Raw genomic sequence first — 16,974 nt, 5'->3', positions numbered from 1 at the left:
AAAGGGAGGGTCCATTTGAAGGAAGAATTTAAATATCGGGGAAAGAAAAGGATCATGGACAGGGAGCTTCCCAAAAAGGGGGAGGGGGCAAAGAAAGGAGGAAGGATTGGGTTTGGGCACATGGTGAGACCTTCTCTACCAGGAGGGAGGGAGGTGTATAGGAATGAGAGAGAAGCAGACTTCGTGAACTTCAATAGAATTAAAAGTAATAAGATCCTCTTTCTGTTAAATATGAGTTAGCTTGCAAGAAATCAATGGCTAAAATTCATCAGGTTCCTTTTTAAGTTAATTAAAAAAGTCGATGGGCACAGTGGTTCACACCTGTAATCCCAGCATTTTGGGAGGCTGAGGCCAGCAGATTGCTTGAGCCCAGGAGTTCAAGACCAGCCTGGGCAACAAGAATGAAACCCTGCCTCTACTAAAAATACAAAAAATTAGCTGGATATGGTGGCTGGTGGGGTGGAGGATCACTTGATCCTGGGAATTCGAGGCTGCAGTGTGCCATGATTGTGCCACTTCACTCCAGTCTGGGCAGCATGAGGCCGTGCCCCCCGAGCCCCCCAGAAATCCATGGTGCCTTGGAAACAAGGAACCAAGGGAAGGAGTGTCCTGGGTTGAGGCCCAGCCAAGGCCAAAGCTGGGAGGCGGGAGAAGGGAAGGAGAGTGATGCCAGGGCTGTGCCACCAACCCTGCAGACATCGCCAACCGGGTGCTGCTGTCCCTCTTCACCATCGAGATGCTGATGAAGATGTACGGGCTGGGCCTGCGCCAGTACTTCATGTCCATCTTCAACCGCTTCGACTGCTTTGTGGTGTGCAGCGGCATCCTGGAGGTCCTGCTGGTGGAGGCGGGCGCCATGACGCCCCTAGGCATCTCCGTTCTCCGCTGCATCCGCCTCCTGAGGATCTTCAAGATCACCAAGTGAGCGCCAGGGTCGGCTGGCACTCTGGGGTCCCCCGTGGGCACCACAGCCTGGTCTGGTCTACACTCGTCTCATTTCCCGGGGTCTGGGATCTGCGTAGGTTCACCAGTGGCCCCTTGCCCAGACTCCCTCCCTCCTTGAAATAACCTTGTTGTGTGAAAAAGGAATCACTTCCCCACTTTGAACTCATTTCTCTGTTCTTTTCTTACCACAGTCTATGGCAGGGCAGGGAGAAGGGGTGGTGGAAAAGAGAAAGGAAGAAGAGAAAATGAAAGATGGGAAGAGGGAAGGCGGACAGGAAGAGCTGTAGGGAAAGGGGTGGAAACAAGAAGGAGGGACACAGAGAATCGGGGCCTTTTCGAGGTGGCTAGGGAAGAGGAGTTGGGTCCATCTGCTTGCAGTACTTATCCAGCACCCGCATGAGCTGGGTACTGTGCTAAGCACAGGGGATCGGGGGCGTGCAGGAGAGAAGCCGTCCTTACTCTCACGGAGTTTCTCATCCGGCAATGGCACCTAAAGTTAATCAATAATCATATTAACGAGTGTGAAATTACGAACAGGAAAGTGCTCTGAGGAAGGAGAGAGTGGGCACGCGGCCACGAATCCAGGGCCTTCCAGCCCCGAGGCAGCCCCTCCTTCTGTGTCACCTCAGTCCTGAGCCTTCCCCAGGTCTGTCCACACCTCATGGGCCCCAGTGAGAGGGTCTGTCTCCTCGCTGCTTGCGGCTCCTCCTCCTTCAGGTATTGGACGTCGCTGAGCAACCTGGTGGCGTCCCTGCTGAACTCCATCCGCTCCATCGCCTCGCTGCTGCTGCTGCTCTTCCTCTTCATCGTCATCTTCGCCCTCCTGGGCATGCAGCTCTTTGGGGGCAGATATGACTTTGAGGACACAGAAGTGCGGCGCAGCAACTTCGACAACTTTCCCCAAGCTCTCATCAGCGTCTTCCAGGTATGCTAGCTCTCTGCGTGTCTCTCCTTCTGTACAGTTGCTGAATCCTGCTCCTTGTCCTTCAAGGTCAAGGTGGGCATCACCCCCTCCAGGAAGCCTTCTCTGATCTCCTGGTTGAGTACAATGTCCTTCTCTGAGTTCCCCTATCACCTGTGCCTCTCTCCACTGTAACACTTGCTTGTATGTCCCCTTCACTGCGTCTGCACCCACTTTGTCTGATTAGTCTCTGTTTCTGGCACCCAGCACAGTGCTGGCCTGCTGCAGGATAATATGACCGCATTGGGGACGGCCTGGGAGTCCAGATGTGAGCTTTCTCTCCCATATGCTGCTCACGTCTCAGGCCAAAGTCAGATAAGGGAAGCTTTTCCTCCCCAAGGCTGGAAAAGCCCCAGAGAAACGCAAACCGTTTCCCGCTCTGCAGGCGCGGCACAGCCAATCCGCTATCAGCCACCCAGGGGAGCATGACTGTGGCCCAGTGAGAGGCTTTCAGGACCCCTGGCCTCCTGGAGGAGTTTTCTTAGTGTAGACTTGGATGCACTCCTCTGTGGGGTGGCCCAAATTTCATGAGTGACGCCTTCCTGTTGTAACAGTGAGAGGGGCAGTGTGTGATCGTCTGTCGGTCCTGTGGATGGCTTTGCCCTCTCTTTCTTCCATCAGCCCCACTGGCTGGTCAGGCCTCAGGCCTTTCAATAGACTTGACATTTCACACGACTTCTAAGGCCGGAATAACAGGAAGCCTGGATGGGTGCAGCGCAGTGCCGCCCGGGGATAAGGACAGAACAGGGAGGTGGCAAGCCCACAGTCCAATTCCTTGTCCACAGAGAGCAGCAGTAAGCTTCTAGATCATTGGAATAGGGGTTTGGTTTGGCTTTTTGAGATGCAGTCTCACTCTGTTGCCCAGACTGGATTGCAGTGGCAAAATCTCAGCTCACTGCACCCTCCACCTCCTGGGGTCATACGATTCTCCTACCTCAGCCTCCCAAGTAGCTGGGATTGCAGGTGCCTGTCACCACACCTGGCTAATTTTTGCATTTTTACCATATTGGCCAAGCTGGTCTCGAACTCCTGATCTCAAATAATCTACCCACCTTGGCCTCCCAATGTACTAGGACTACAGGTGTGAGCCACTGCACCCAGCTGGAATAGGGGTTTTGAGGAGAGCATGGGGTGGCCACAAGGACCGTGGAATGAACAGAGGGAAGGTCTAAGAGCACCGCAGAGTGAGGGCAGACTCCTGAGCCCTTGTTCCTCCCTCCACACAGGTCCTGACAGGTGAAGACTGGACCTCCATGATGTACAACGGGATCATGGCCTACGGCGGGCCGGCCTACCCTGGCGTGCTCGTGTGCATTTACTTCATCATCCTTTTCGTCTGTGGCAACTGTATCCCGCCGGAAGCAGGGTGCAGAAACAAGCTTGGCGGGGGGTGGGGGAAAGGGCTTAAAACAGGGGTCGGGGTGTCTGGTTTCTTTTTTTTTTTTTTTTTTTTTTTTTTGAGACGGAGTTTCGCTCTTGTTACCCAGGCTGGAGTGCAATGGTGCGATCTCGGCTCACCGCAACCTCCGCCTCCTGGGTTCAGGCAATTCTCCTGCCTCAGCCTCCTGAGCAGCTGGGATTACAGGCACGCGCCACCATGCCCAGCTAATTTTTTGTAGTTTTAGTAGAGACGGGGTTTCACCATGTTGACCAGGATGGTCTCGATCTCTTGACCTCGTGATCCACCCGCCTCGGCCTCCCAAAGTGCTGGGATTACAGGCTTGAGGGGTGTCTGGTTTCTAGGCAGCCAGGCCCTCTGGCTGGAGGGGAGCTCCCAGGCCCATGAGGTGGGGGGTAGGTCATCGCAAGCGCAAGGTGTAGCCGTAGGGTAATTCTTTCTGCCGGAAGGTTAGAGACTCAGTGGGGTGTGTGGCTAACGCTGGGAGGAGTGAAGCCCCGCCAGGTCGGTGCGCCTGGAGCAGTGGGAGGAAGGACAGCGCTCTGCTGGGGAGCATGAGGATGGCAGGACAGCCTCCTCCAAAGGCTCAGAGGCAGGCAGGGAGCCACCAGGACCCTGTGGCCGGGGTGACCCGTCTGAGTGCTGGGACCAGAAGGATGGAGCTAGGACAGGCCGAGAGATGAGAGGAGAGACATGAGGGGAGGTGGATGGGGCGGTGGAGGTGCCGGCCGTGCCCGCACCGTGGAATCCGATGTTGTGGGGAGTGGGGAGGGAGGGCACCACTGTCCCCGGCTCAGGCGTGCCTCACGTGGCTCTCACTTGCTTTGCCTCTCTGGCTCTCCATGCAGCTCGGTGTGGGGACTGGAGCCAGTCTGGACAGGAAATGCATGGGTTCAAGGCCACAGTGGATTCAGGCTCCTTTCTGGGTACCCTCTGCAGGCAGGCTTCCCTGAGGGCCTTCAGCTGTGTCCCTCCACCCACGCCTTCCCATGGGTAGCTCTGGGAGTGGGGTTAGGACCTGCCCACATGCAGGCAGGCAGGACTCCTGCTCCGGAGGCTCCCTTCCACCTACAACCCAAGGCTCCTTAGCTAAACCTGCTCAGACATTCTGCTCAATGTCTTCCTGGCCATTGCCGTGGACAACCTAGCCGAGGCGGAGAGCCTGACTTCTGCCCAGAAGGCCAAGGCTGAGGAGAGAAAACGCAGGAAGATGTCCAAGTGAGTGCTTCCTTAGCAGGAAGGGACCTGGAGTGCTCACTTGCGGCCATGGCCTTCCAGCCCTGGACAGGCCTCCCTGTAGCCCAATGAGCAAGGGCCCTGACATGGTGACACCCGCCCCAGTGGGCAAACTTCTGCAACCTGCACACGGGGATGGCTGAGGTCCTTCCCTGTGGGCAGGACCAGAGGCAAGTTGGCCTTCTGGACAGACAGGCCTTAGGATGCGACATGGAAGAGCCTCAGAGCCCAGCCAGGTGGGCAGGGCTCCCCTGGGGAGGGATCCTGGGAATTCCCCTCCCAACCCTGTCACTGAGTCGCTGTGCTTCTGGGAGAGAGCCGTTGCCCTTTGCTGAGCCTCAGGCATCCTCTCTTCTGTGAAGTGGTTATTGGCTTCCCAGGTTCTTCACAAGTCTCTCCATCTGTGACTGTCAGTGAACTCTGTAGCCTGGTACCCTCCTCCAGGGGTGGAAGGAGACTGGTGTTCTAGACGGTGTTTCTCAAACTCCAACTGCAAACAAGTCACCCAGGAATCTTGTTGAAATGCTGATTCTGTTTCAGCTGGTCCAAACCAGAGTTTGGGATCAGGGGTGGGATCAGAGTTCTCCATCAAACAGGCTCCCAGGTGGTGCCCATGCTGCTGGTTGGAGGACTGTGCTTCAAAGACCTAGGTTCTAGACAGAGTCCTGCTTCTTCCAATTCCCATGCCTGCAGGAATGGGAAAGAAAAACGGGGGGGGGTTTTCTTTCCAGGCAAGATGGGAAGAAAAAGGGAAAAAGAGGGACCAGCATGGAGTTCAGACATTTCTAAAGAGTTGGAGATGGCCGGGCGAGGTGGCTCACGCCTGTAATCCCAGCACTTTGGGAGGCCGAGGCAGGTGGATCACGAGGTCAAGAGATCAAGACCATCCTGGCCAACATGGTGAACTCCGTCTCTACTAAAAAATGTAAAAATTAACTGGGCATGGTGGCACACGCCTGTAGTCCCAGCTACTCGGGAGGCTTGAGACAGGAGAATTGCTTGAACCTGGGAGATGGAGGTTGCAGTGAGCCGAGATTGCGCCACTGCACTCCAGCCTGGCACCTGGTGACAGAGCCATCTTGGACAAACCATGTTTCCACTCTGTGAATCTTGTATAAACCCAGTGCAAAGCCACATTTCACCCATTCACTGTCAACCAACATTAAACATGGCTGCCCAGTGAGCCGCAGGTAGCCGTGGGCCCACGCTGTGTGTCAGACCCTCTCACCACAGAGAAGGGACTTGCCTGAGCCCACTGCCCTTCCCATTTGCGGGCTGATGCCACTCCTCCCACAGATCCCCCCAGAGCCCTTGCCGTGGGATCCTCCGGAGGGTGTTGTCAGGCTGAGCAGGTCCCTGAAAACTTTCTGGCGTTGCTTCCACTTTGTTTTCTAACTCAGGGGTCTCCCAGACAAGTCAGAGGAGGAGAAATCCACGATAGCCAAGAAGCTGGAGCAGAAGCCCAAGGGTGAGGGTATCCCCACCACTGCCAAGGTGAGCACCTCACGTGGGGATGCTGGAGGCAGGCTGGGGTTCTTACAGTCCTGTGGTTCCCTTTGCCACAGGGTACAGATGGGGGTAGGGTGGGGAGTTATCAGCCAGGTGAGGACGTCTCCCCGCGTGCTGCTGGAGGGAGAGCAGACGGATCCGTCTCCAGGGACTCCTGCACTGAGAGACACAAACCTTCCAATCTGGGAACCAGACTTCCCCAAAGTAGCAGCTTCCCACTCCAGACCAAGGAGATAATTCCTCTCCCTGACACCCACTTTCCACTGAGAGGACCAGACCGGCTTCTACCATTGCTGGCCCTGCCCTGCCTGTTCCCATCTGGCTCTGCTCAACATTCCTGAAAACTGAGGAGCAGAGTTCAAAAAGTCAGGGAACTGGGCCCACAGGGGCCGGAGGTCCTGGCCTGGGAAGGTCAACTCTCTTCTAGAGATCTGAGCGCGGGCACGAGAAGATAGAGTCAGACAGGACCGGATGGGCTCAGGCCTTGCCCCGTGGGAGCCTGTGCAGGTTGTCCAACCTTGCTGGGCCTGGCTTCTCATTTGTAAAATGGGGATGATCATGATATTCCCTGTCCCTCAGGCTATCAGGATGATTGAGTCAGCTGAAAGCTCACAGGCTCTCCGGTCGATGCTCCCAGAGGGGAAACTGCAACTTTTCCTTCATTGTTACAGTCATTGTGTTCCTTCCTACAGCTGAAAATCGATGAGTTTGAATCTAACGTCAACGAGGTGAAGGATCCCTACCCCTCAGCCGACTTCCCAGGTGAGGGTGCTGGAGCCCGGGTGGGAGCAGGGTGCCGGCATGGAGTAGGGGTATGCCGGTCCCGAATTCTCCCTGTGGGCACTCTCTTGTTTGTCCTGCCTGTGGAGATCAGGACACTGGAGACATCCCTTCTGTGCAAATGAGCCAGCTGCCAGCTTGTCTCTCCCAACAATGCACACGATAGAAAAACCCAGACATTTTCTTTTCATGTAACTCAGCGAGTATTTATTGAGCACCAGCTGTGTGCCTCAGTGCTGAGGACTCAGTTTTCAACAAGCACAGAGACTCTTGGGTATACAAGTCTTCCCTGACAGTCATGCAGAATGGATCATAAATGAGGACACACCCATCTGTGTAGTGACGAGGCAGATTACTCACTATCCAGTGTCCGGTAGGGCTGGGGGCCGGAAGGATGCAGGGATGCACAGAACCGTGAGAGGCAGTGTGGGAAAGTGCAAGAGGGGGAGAAAATGGTAGGATGGCGGGAGCATGGGTAACAAAAACTGTGGATAAACCACAAACATGTTGTAAATGCAAATAACCAGTGACTGCTGCAGAAATCCCATTTATCTGGACCCAGAGGAAGACATGTGGGGGAAGCAGAGCCCGGCTGAGTAATCTTACAAGGTCACCTGGAAGAGCCCTCTGAGTCCTGGGTCCCTCTGGAGCACCGTGTCAGTGGGGCAATTTTAGGTCTTCTAGTCGCATCAGCTGATCAGCTACTTTTATGTCTGGTTTTGGAATCTGCTGATTAGCCTCTGTTTGCTCCAGCGACTCTAAGCTCCAGGGGGACTTTTGTGTTCCACACTGCACGGTGTTTGGCTCAGAGGAGGCACTCAATCAACTGAACGAATGAATGCATGAAAGAATTTTGCAAAGTGAAGTGTGGGGAGAATGGAGCTGGTACAAGTGAGACTAATGACATTTCTTCAGATATCTACCAGCGATGAATATTTGTGTTTTAGAATGGCTCATTTTGAGTTGTTTCGTCGAACAGTGATCACCTATTAGCTGGGAGTGACTGGTGAGCAGGTGAAATGGCAGCTGATAGGAAATCTGAGGTTGGGGAAAGGGAAGGGGCTGGAAAAAAGTGAGGAGGGGAGGGTAGAGGGGGTGTGGGCTGGGCAGCAGGAAGACAGCCTTACCAAGGGGGCTGAATGTGTTTATATCCTGTTTCTTTCTAAAAATAGTTTGAAACGGCTCACAGCAAAAGATATGTGCAACAAAATTAACAAACTGGGCATAGGCAGAGGAAGTAAGAAGCTGGGGAAGGGCGCCAGTACGCTCACTGTAAGAATGAGCAGTCTCTGCGATCAAGCATGAAATGTGTCTCTGGGCTCTGTGGCAGCCTGGACAAGACAGGAAATGTCATGTTAGGACACTCATTCTGAGGAACAAGAGTTTTAGCTTCTCGGGGGGGAAGAAAAATTGGAATGTGACTTAGTGGATTTGAGAACGCCAGCAGGTGGCCATGTTGGAGACAGTAGAATCCAGTAGCTCTTGGCTTCTCTCAAAGGTAGGGGGAGGGAACCAAGAGAAACCCCAGCTTTGGATTGTGCCCTCACCGTCTGATCATGGGATCCTCCCATCATGGAGCTGAGGATTTTGGGTACTCAGCTTCCTCATGGGGCCATGAGACCCAGTGAATGTGCTTGGGATGTCTGTCACTTCCTCCTCTATCCCCCAGCCCCCAGTCCCAGTCCTGTGGACTGGCTGAAGCTCAAAAAATTCTGATTGCTTTTCTCCATGCTGGAAGCTCCTCTGTGAAGTTACTATTTTTGAAATCCTAGCCCAGGAGAGGATCACAGAGTCCTTTTATTTCAACAATGCTCCTGCCCCTTGTCGGATTCACAAATTGGAAAGCTGCCGCTGAGGAAGGGCACAGACCTTTCCAGCACGGCACAGCAAGTTAGAGGCAGAGCCGGGACTAGAACCCAAGTCTCCTCTTCCGAAGCAGGGCTTTCCACTCCATCCCCCCGCCTATGGATATTTGAGGCAGTGCGGATGGAGCCATGAGACAGAAGACGCAACCACAAAGTTACCTGGGCTTGCTCTCAACCCCATTTCTGGAAGGTTGTGGGCCTGCCTTACCGACCCCTGACAGCTCAGATCTGCTCACTGAAGGCAAGGAGATGCCCAGCTGGACTCTGCTGAAGCCCTAGGGTCCCATGTCAGCCTGGCACCACCCTGCTTACTGGCTGCAGGGGCTCCTAAGAGGTCTCTGAGCACAGAAGCCACCGGCACAGCAAAGCATGGGAAACACCCCTAATTCCCCCCTCTCTTCCCACAGGGGACGACGAGGAAGATGAGCCTGAGATCCCGCTGAGCCCCCGACCACGCCCCCTGGCTGAGCTGCAGCTGAAAGAGAAGGCCGTGCCCATTCCAGAAGCCAGCTCCTTCTTCATCTTCAGCCCCACCAATAAGTGGGTGCCCCCTGGCTGCTGTGGAGTGATTTATGAGGCTCTCATCTGCTTCCCTGCATGGAGAGTCAGAAGGACCTCCTTCTGACTCTCCATGCCTACAGTTACACTGTGAAAAACTCAGTGTTTTAGCTTAAGATCTTGTTCCCTGTTTAAAATGCTAGTATATCTGGGAGAAGTAATGCTTTAACCCTTATCAGTTATTTATACCGAAGAGAGACCTGTTTGTTGCTTCCTTTCTGAGAGAAGAGTTTTAGACAGGACAAGGGGGAGACAGCAAGAGAAGCTATAGCTTTTATTGGCTTCACAATTTTACATCTTTAAACTACATATAGACTATAGTCTTTGTGGAGTTTCATCTGTCTAGCTCATGCATAGAGATCAGCCTATCCCATTTTCATTTGATGGGAAACCTCAAGGTGTGCCGTTCATTGCAGGAAGAGGCAGGTGGTGGGAGGGGCTAGGCTGGGAGGAAGAACTAAGGCTTTAGAAACAGATCGAGGGGTCAGGGCTCCAAGTGTGTCCAGCCAGAGGACCCTGCAGGTGCAGGGCTGCACTTCTCCACTGGCCAGGGAGGAGCAGGTCGTGCATCCCATGTCCCTCCGCAGGATGGAGGCTGATGAGGCCAGAGCCTCCAGCAGCTCACAGCTCCCCTGCCCTCCCTGCCTCACCCCCAGGATCCGCATCCTGTGTCACCGCATCGTCAATGCCACCTGGTTCACCAACTTCATCCTGCTCTTCATCATGCTCAGCAGCGCCGCACTGGCTGCGGAAGACCCCATCCGGGCTGAGTCCACGAGGAATCAGGTGACAGGTGTCACCCTCCCGCCCACTCAGCACCCCTGCCCCCTCCAGCCTCAGTCTGGTGCCCAGGGTTCAGCTGTATCCTCTCTGTGGCTACAGGCATCAGCGTTTCTTAGAGTCCAATTCCTCAGGGTTAGGACAACCCACTCCAATCCTTCTGAATGGCACAGGCTGGGGCACAGACTGGCTCTGACTCCTGCTTCGATGCTGCTGCTGCTGCTGATACTGTTGCCTTCTCCTCATCTCACTGACTGCTCCCTCCCCTGCTTCATCCCCAGATCCTTAAGCACTTTGATGTCGGGTTCACCTCTGTCTTCACCGTGGAGATTATCCTCAAGGTGAGCGAAGGCTGTGGGGCGGCCCTGGGCAGAGGGGTTCCCTGATGTGGCTTCACCTTACCCACACTGAACTCAGGGGTGGAGGGGAGCAGAAAAGAGGTGGAGAGTGGCAGGAAACACTCATGGGACCTGGTACACGGAGCAGGCCTGCAGGTGTCTGGGTGGTGGGCTGGAGAGTAAAGCCCAGCCAGCCTGAGGCTCCCCCATTCACAGAGCACAGCCCATGACTTTAAGCCCCCAGCATTTTTCTTTTTTCTTTTTGAGATGGAGTTTCGGTCTTGTTGCCCAGGCTGGAGTGCAGTGGCGCGATCTTGGCTCATCTCCTGGCTTTAAGCAATTCTCCTGCCTCGGCCTCCCAAGTAGCTGGGATCACAGGCATGTGCCTCCACACTTGGCTAATTTTTTGAATTTGTAGTAGAGATGGGGTTTCTCCATGTTGGTCAGGCTGGTTTCAAACTCCTGACCTCAGGTGATCCACCTGCCTTGGCCTCCCAAAGCCCTGGGATTACAGGCATGAGCCACTGCACCTGGCTCTTTTCTTTTCTTTTTTAAGATGGTGTCTCGCTTTATCATCAGGCTAGGCTGGAGGGCAGTGGTACAATCTCCGCTCACTGCAACCTCAGCCTCCCAGGTTCAAGCGATTCTCCTGCCTCAGCCTCCTGAGTAGCTGGGATGATAGGCACCCACTACCACATCCAGATAATTTTCTGTATTTTTAGTAGAGATGGGATTTCACCATGTTGGGCAGGATGGTCTCGATCTCTTGACCTCCCAAAGTGTTGGGATTACAGGCGTGAGCCACCGCACCCAGTCAACCTCCGGCATTTTCCGTCCATACAGTTAGCTTAAGAGCAGACCTGGGGAGCTGTGATTTGTTGTTCCTAGATCTCTGTTAGCGGTGACTGGAAAGACCTTTTCCTCCAGGAGTCCCCAGAGAAGTGACCGCTGCCCTTAGCTGGGTTCCTGGCACTCTGCCCCATCATGCCTTTTCTGAACCTTATCCACAGCACATCACCGCCCACCCATTCCCAACACAGATGCACGGGGCTCCAGCCATCCTGGGGGTGGTGGGCTCTGGGTTTCATCTGTGCCTGAAACCCAGCAGTACCAGTCTGTACATTCACGAGCTAAGAGAGGAGAGGCTAGCCCAGCCCCAGGAACCGGCTCAGAGCGGGCTGTGGTGTGAAATCAGGACAGTACCTTATTTTGGAGCCTCAACAATTGAAGGAATTGAGCAGAGGGAGATGGTGGCTCCCTCAAGGTCAGGAAGTTTGTGGAGTTGGGGGCATTAGAGCCAGACCTTGAAGTTGGACAGGACTTCGTTAGGGAGAGACAGCGGGGGCGGCCTAGGACAGACAGCAGCAAGTACACTATAAGGAGATTTGGGGACGTTGCCAGAGAGGACAAAGTGGCCCCTTCGGGCTGGGACGTACTGCATGTACAGGGAGGCCTGGGTGCCGAGTCTGGGAAGGCAAATTAAGACGAAATCTCATAGTGCCCTGAGTGCTGGAAAAGGTTTCAGCCCTGTCCGGTTTTAAGGGCATACTGCATGTGTGCAAAGGCCTGGAGGATTGTTAGAGAATATATTCAAGAAGCTGAGAGGGGAGCGAGAAGGCAGGTGCTGGGAAGGAGTTGGGGGGGGGAGAGAGGGCCCAGGACCCCCGGAGTCCTGGAGGGCTTGCAGCCTGACTCAGCAAGCCACAGGGCAGAGGGGATTGCCCAAGAAGCTTTCCAGGAAGGAGGAGAAATCTTATGTCCCGCTGGAGACAGTGGGGCCAGGGCTCCCCGACTCTGTGGCCCCATGGGAAAGGAGACGCAGGGTTCCCTATGGCGTGTAAAGAAAGAGACTTGTGTTCTGAGAGAGAAGTCTGGCCCGGCTGCCCGTGAGACGTCCCCACATTTCAACAACCATGAGCAGGGATAGGAAATGCATTTAGGCCACGGCAAGGAGCTGAGTGAAATATAGAGATTTCCGGAAGGCTTCTGCCTCAGTAAGTGCTCTCCTGAGCAGAGGTGAGTGTCTCCCATGTCTGCGGGAGACAGGCCTGTTCCCCGAGCTCCCCCGCCCAGGCTGCTGTTTCTGTCTCCTCAGATGACGACCTACGGGGCCTTCCTGCACAAGGGCTCCTTCTGCCGCAATTACTTCAACATCCTGGACCTGCTGGTGGTGGCCGTGTCCCTCATCTCCATGGGACTTGAGTGAGCAGCAGCAAGGGCCAGCCCCGGGCACAGACGCCCTCTGCCCCATGCCAGGGCTTCGTAGTGGGAGTCCCACCCATGTTGGTGGGCACCTGCCATAAGAGGAGGGTCTCTCAGGGCCTTTGATGGGGGCAGGGGGAACTGTGGGTTGTGGGTTGCCACCAGCGAAGTGGGCAGCACCCTGTTCTAGGGACCGGCAAGGGGTGCAGAGAGGAGGGAGTAGCCCTTCCCTCCCCAACCCTGTGGGGAGCACAGCCCCTGCCTTCAGGGCACTCACTGTCTGATTGGGGGCACGGAGCCTCTAGCCACCTACAGGGGAAGACCGTACTCTGCTTCATGACACACCCATGAGAGCACAGTCCAGATAGTGGGGGGTGGCTGTGCTCTGGAGTAGGGCACACTCTCACAGCTGTAGGAAAGGGGAAGGGGAAGATGGGAGTGTTTTCAGGCAGAAAGGCAGCCGATGTGAAGGGCAGGATACAGCTGGAGGCTCCTCTGCAGACTGGGCTGGCTGAAGCAGGCTGCCCTCAGCCCCCGCACGGTTGCCGCCTCCCCAGGTCCAGCGCCATCTCCGTGGTGAAGATCCTCAGGGTGCTGAGGGTGCTCCGACCACTCAGAGCCATCAACAGAGCCAAGGGGTTGAAGGTGAGAGAGGGCCTGGGCAGGACCCCAAAAGAGGGATGGGAGGGGCTGCAGGGTCCTGACTCCAGAAACCTCAGCCCAGCCACGGGCGGGACCCGGTCCCATCTCCTTGGCCAGACAGGGGTAAGGATGAGGCTGGTAGCCGTGCTTCCCCACCAGCCTCTTCCCGCCTCCAGCTGGTCAGGAGGCAGCCCGTCTTGCACGCCTGGGGTTTTCTCAGCTGGGCTAGGGGGGTACGGTGGGTTCACCCCCCGTCCCTATTGGCTCCTGCTTCCCCAGCACGTGGTGCAGTGCATGTTCGTGGCCATCAGCACCATCGGGAACATCGTGCTGGTCACCACCCTCCTGCAGTTCATGTTTGCCTGCATCGGCGTCCAGCTCTTCAAGGTGAGGCCCTGCCCGCGCGACCAGCCTCCGCTCCCACTCCCAGCCCTGGTGCCAGCTCTCTAGCCAAGGCAAGGGCCCGTCAGTTGGTTTGCCCCTCTCTAAGCAAAAGGAGACCCAAATTGTGAAAACAGATGTCTTTGAATGCACGGTTTTTCATATGAGAATATCTTATTTTGAAAAATAGGGCTTTATCACCCAAACACATACGTTAGCAGAAAGCCAGGAAGACACCATTACGTTTATGCAGCACCTTGAGTCCAACTAAAGCAGCCCAGTGACAGCATAACCAGCCCACGGGCTTCTAACACTACTGAAATGGTAGCAGAGGCTCGTGTGTCTATTGAGTTGAAATTAAAATACAATTCAAGCACCATCTCTTAAAGCTATCGTCACGTGCTAAGAATTCTATCAAACAAGACAAGAAGACGCGTAGTTTGATGTCAGTCTTTTAAATATGACTATGAAATTCAGACTATAAACACAGCTTTCCTAAATCAAACTTTTAAGAGGCAGCCATCTTTCAACGATGGTTAATAGCTTAACGAGATCAATAAGCTAAAACGAAAACCTGACAGCAACTATCTTAAGCTCTTTTAAAAATTAAACACAACATGTTGAGACTCAGAGTGAATTTACTTCAGTTGAATGCACTGAGTTTTGAAGCTAATATATGGCAGGTCCAGATCCAGTTTCCTCGGTGATGTCCCTCTGGGCCTCTGTGGTTCTGCTGACCACCATTGCCATGGTATCTGCTGCCTTCCTGCCCCTGCCCCTGCTTCTCCTTGGGGAGGAAGGCCGCTCCTCCCAGGGCCTTGCAGCCATTTCTCTCCCTTCCCACCCTTGCCCATTTCCTCCTATCCTGCCAGGCCCGTCCCAAGCATACGCCCACCCCAGCCCCAAGCTGTGCCTCCCATCTTCCCGGCTGGTATGCCTGGCATCATCTACATCTACCAGGGCCTTCTAAGGCTGGGAGTTCATCATCTCACCTCTGGACCCAGCCCTATTCTTTTCTCACTTTCCTGGGAGAACACAGCTATTCAGTTCCTCTCTGGGAATCAGCCCTACAAAGATGTCCCTTTCACAGAGCTCTGATTTCCAGATGTCTCTGGCTCTCAGACCATTTGCAGGACAGAGAAATTGACTCCCAAGTGTACACCAACACCCTGGATACCCCTGCATGGCCCAACTGCTCCTGCCACCAGAGCACCATCCTTCAAAGCCATGATTACACAACCTCAGTCAGTCTCAGATGTGTAGCGGCATCATTTTACAATTGTTCATTCATTCAACAAACATGGATAGAGCACGTTTTCTATACATAAGCCAGGGCCTCGGCTAGCGCTGAGGGCCTTACAAGCCAAATCCTCCCTGAGGGCAGGCAACAGGCTTTGAGAGAAGCAGCAGGGTGGGGCCTTCAGTGGGGGGAACGGGTCTTGTTGGTCCCTGTCCTAGAGGGATGGGAGTGTTTATAGTGTCTGGCCACTCTGCCATGTGGCCTTCTCCCCCTGGCCCAGCTGAGGGCTGTCCACCTCCTGCCCGGAGCCCCCTCCTCTGTCAGGTTTGGGTCCCCAGAAACCCTTGAGGGCAGAGTCTGTGTCTGCCTCATTCCTTTTCCTGTCCCCTGCCCAGGGCCTGGTGCAGATGAGGCCCACCAGACACGCTCCCTGAAGGAACGAATGAGCAGCTGCCCTCCCTTTGGCTTCCACGACCCTTCCAGACAAGCAAGAGCAATTGCCTGTCAACACCCAACTCTCGCCAGGCTCTGTCTCTCATTAAAAGACCCCCAGCGCCTGCCGTCCAGGAAGTCCCAGGAGCATATCAATTCCAGTTGGCATTTGATGTTGCATTTGACTCTGTGGAAACTTGCCATGTGCATTCCACGTTATAGCAGAGAGTCGTGCTTTGCTTTCCATAGTAAATTGGGCATTTGGTGTTAAGTGCCCAGACCCTGCCTAATGGCAGCTCTGTCCACTCCCTGCTCAGCCCCCAGCACCATCCTCCTCACCATCACCCTGTGCTCCGGCAACCACAGAAAGGGCATGTAGTAGGAACAGCACAGACTTGTGTGGCAGGCGCAGTGGGGGGCAAGGACCAGCTGTGTCTTTAGCTAGTGCTGTGTCCTCGGCCAAGGCAGTTTCCCTATCTGGGTCTTTGAAAGAACTGCACCAGAATCCATGGATTTCAAGCCTGTTCGCCTCATTAAGAACCTAGCCATCCTTTGGGGTGCAGTGGCTCACGCTGGTAATCCCAGCACTTTGGGAGGCCTAGGCAGGCAGATCACTTGAGGTTCGGAGTTCAAAACCAGCCTGGCCAACATGGTGAAACCCCTTCTCTACCAAAAATACAAAAATTAGCTGGGAGTGATGGTGCATGCCTGTAATCCCAGCCACTCAGGAGGTTAAGGCAGGAGAATCGCTTGAACCCGGAAGGCAGAGGTTGCGGTGAGCCAAGATCGTACTGCTGCACTCCAGTCTGGGTGACAGAGTGAGACTCTGTCTTAAAAAAAAAAGACCTAGCCACCCATTCCTTTCATTCAAACATGTTGTGCAGGGGCCCAGTATGTGACATAGATAAAAGGAGCAGCTGCTCTGGTCAGTCAGTGCAGAGGAGCACAGAGCCCCGCTACCTGTGCCTTGGGGTGCGGCACGCTGCGATCCTTCTCAACTCTGAGAAAAGTTGAGTCAGAGAGCAGCTGCGCTCCACCTCTGCGCCTCCCGCCCCACTGGCAGGAGGATGGAGGTGGGAGGTGGGCAGCCCCTCCTCCTTGCTGTGCAATGGGGAGCCCCTGGAAGGCCTCCTGCAGCAGTGGGGGAGGTGCGGGGCTCAGGGGCTCAGAGGCTCACCTCCCCAAGGGAGGGGCAGGGGCCGAGCTGCACTCATGTCCATCCCCTCAGCCCATTGTGGGGCACTCAGTAAATGCCCTTCTGAGGTACTGCCTTCAAGGTCTTGGCAGCATCTAGGCCGGATGGGGAAGCCCTGGGGAGCTGTGGGAATGGACAATAGTGAACAAGAGAGACTGTTCTGGGGCCCTGCCCCACAGGTGAGTTCATGCCTCTAAGAGGAAGAGACAGCCTCCTTTTTCAGATGCCTGCCTTTCCTCCCCACTTCCACTGCCCACTCCCAGAGCCCACTTTTTATTCTGTTTCCATGACAACATGCTTCCCTCCTTCCTTCTCCTGGATGCAGGGGAAGTTCTTCAGGTGCACTGACTTGTCCAAGATGACAGAGGAGGAGTGCAGGTACATAGGGCAGGGAGCACGGTGGGATGGTCGCGGGGCAGGGAGCGGGGTGGGATGGTCACGGGGCAGGGAGCGCGGTGGGATGGTCACGGGGCAGGGAGCGGGTGGGATGGTCACGGGGCAGGGAGCGGGG

At 55.0% G+C, this 16,974-nt stretch overlaps 1 protein-coding gene across 2 annotated transcripts in view; it reads left to right on the top strand.

Annotated features, from left to right (window-relative positions):
- The window catches only part of CACNA1S (calcium voltage-gated channel subunit alpha1 S), a 77,078-nt gene that overhangs the window by 34,092 nt on the left and 26,012 nt on the right, over positions 1–16,974 (top strand). For both annotated transcript variants that reach the window (XM_017499408.2, XM_017499409.2), the window contains exons 11-23: positions 696–921; positions 1,663–1,870; positions 3,133–3,253; positions 4,409–4,523; positions 5,942–6,035; positions 6,743–6,812; positions 9,103–9,235; positions 9,910–10,039; positions 10,315–10,374; positions 12,467–12,573; positions 13,131–13,218; positions 13,495–13,602; positions 16,789–16,841. In XM_017499408.2, coding sequence (XP_017354897.1) covers positions 696–921; positions 1,663–1,870; positions 3,133–3,253; positions 4,409–4,523; positions 5,942–6,035; positions 6,743–6,812; positions 9,103–9,235; positions 9,910–10,039; positions 10,315–10,374; positions 12,467–12,573; positions 13,131–13,218; positions 13,495–13,602; positions 16,789–16,841 — 1,513 coding nt within the window. The remainder of the gene's footprint in view (positions 1–695; positions 922–1,662; positions 1,871–3,132; positions 3,254–4,408; positions 4,524–5,941; positions 6,036–6,742; positions 6,813–9,102; positions 9,236–9,909; positions 10,040–10,314; positions 10,375–12,466; positions 12,574–13,130; positions 13,219–13,494; positions 13,603–16,788; positions 16,842–16,974) is intronic.

Source organism: Cebus imitator, unplaced genomic scaffold (assembly GCF_001604975.1).
Source record: "Cebus imitator isolate Cc_AM_T3 unplaced genomic scaffold, Cebus_imitator-1.0 Scaffold257, whole genome shotgun sequence".
Lineage (NCBI taxonomy): Eukaryota > Metazoa > Chordata > Mammalia > Primates > Cebidae > Cebus > Cebus imitator.
This window is presented reverse-complemented; position numbering and strand designations above follow the sequence as displayed.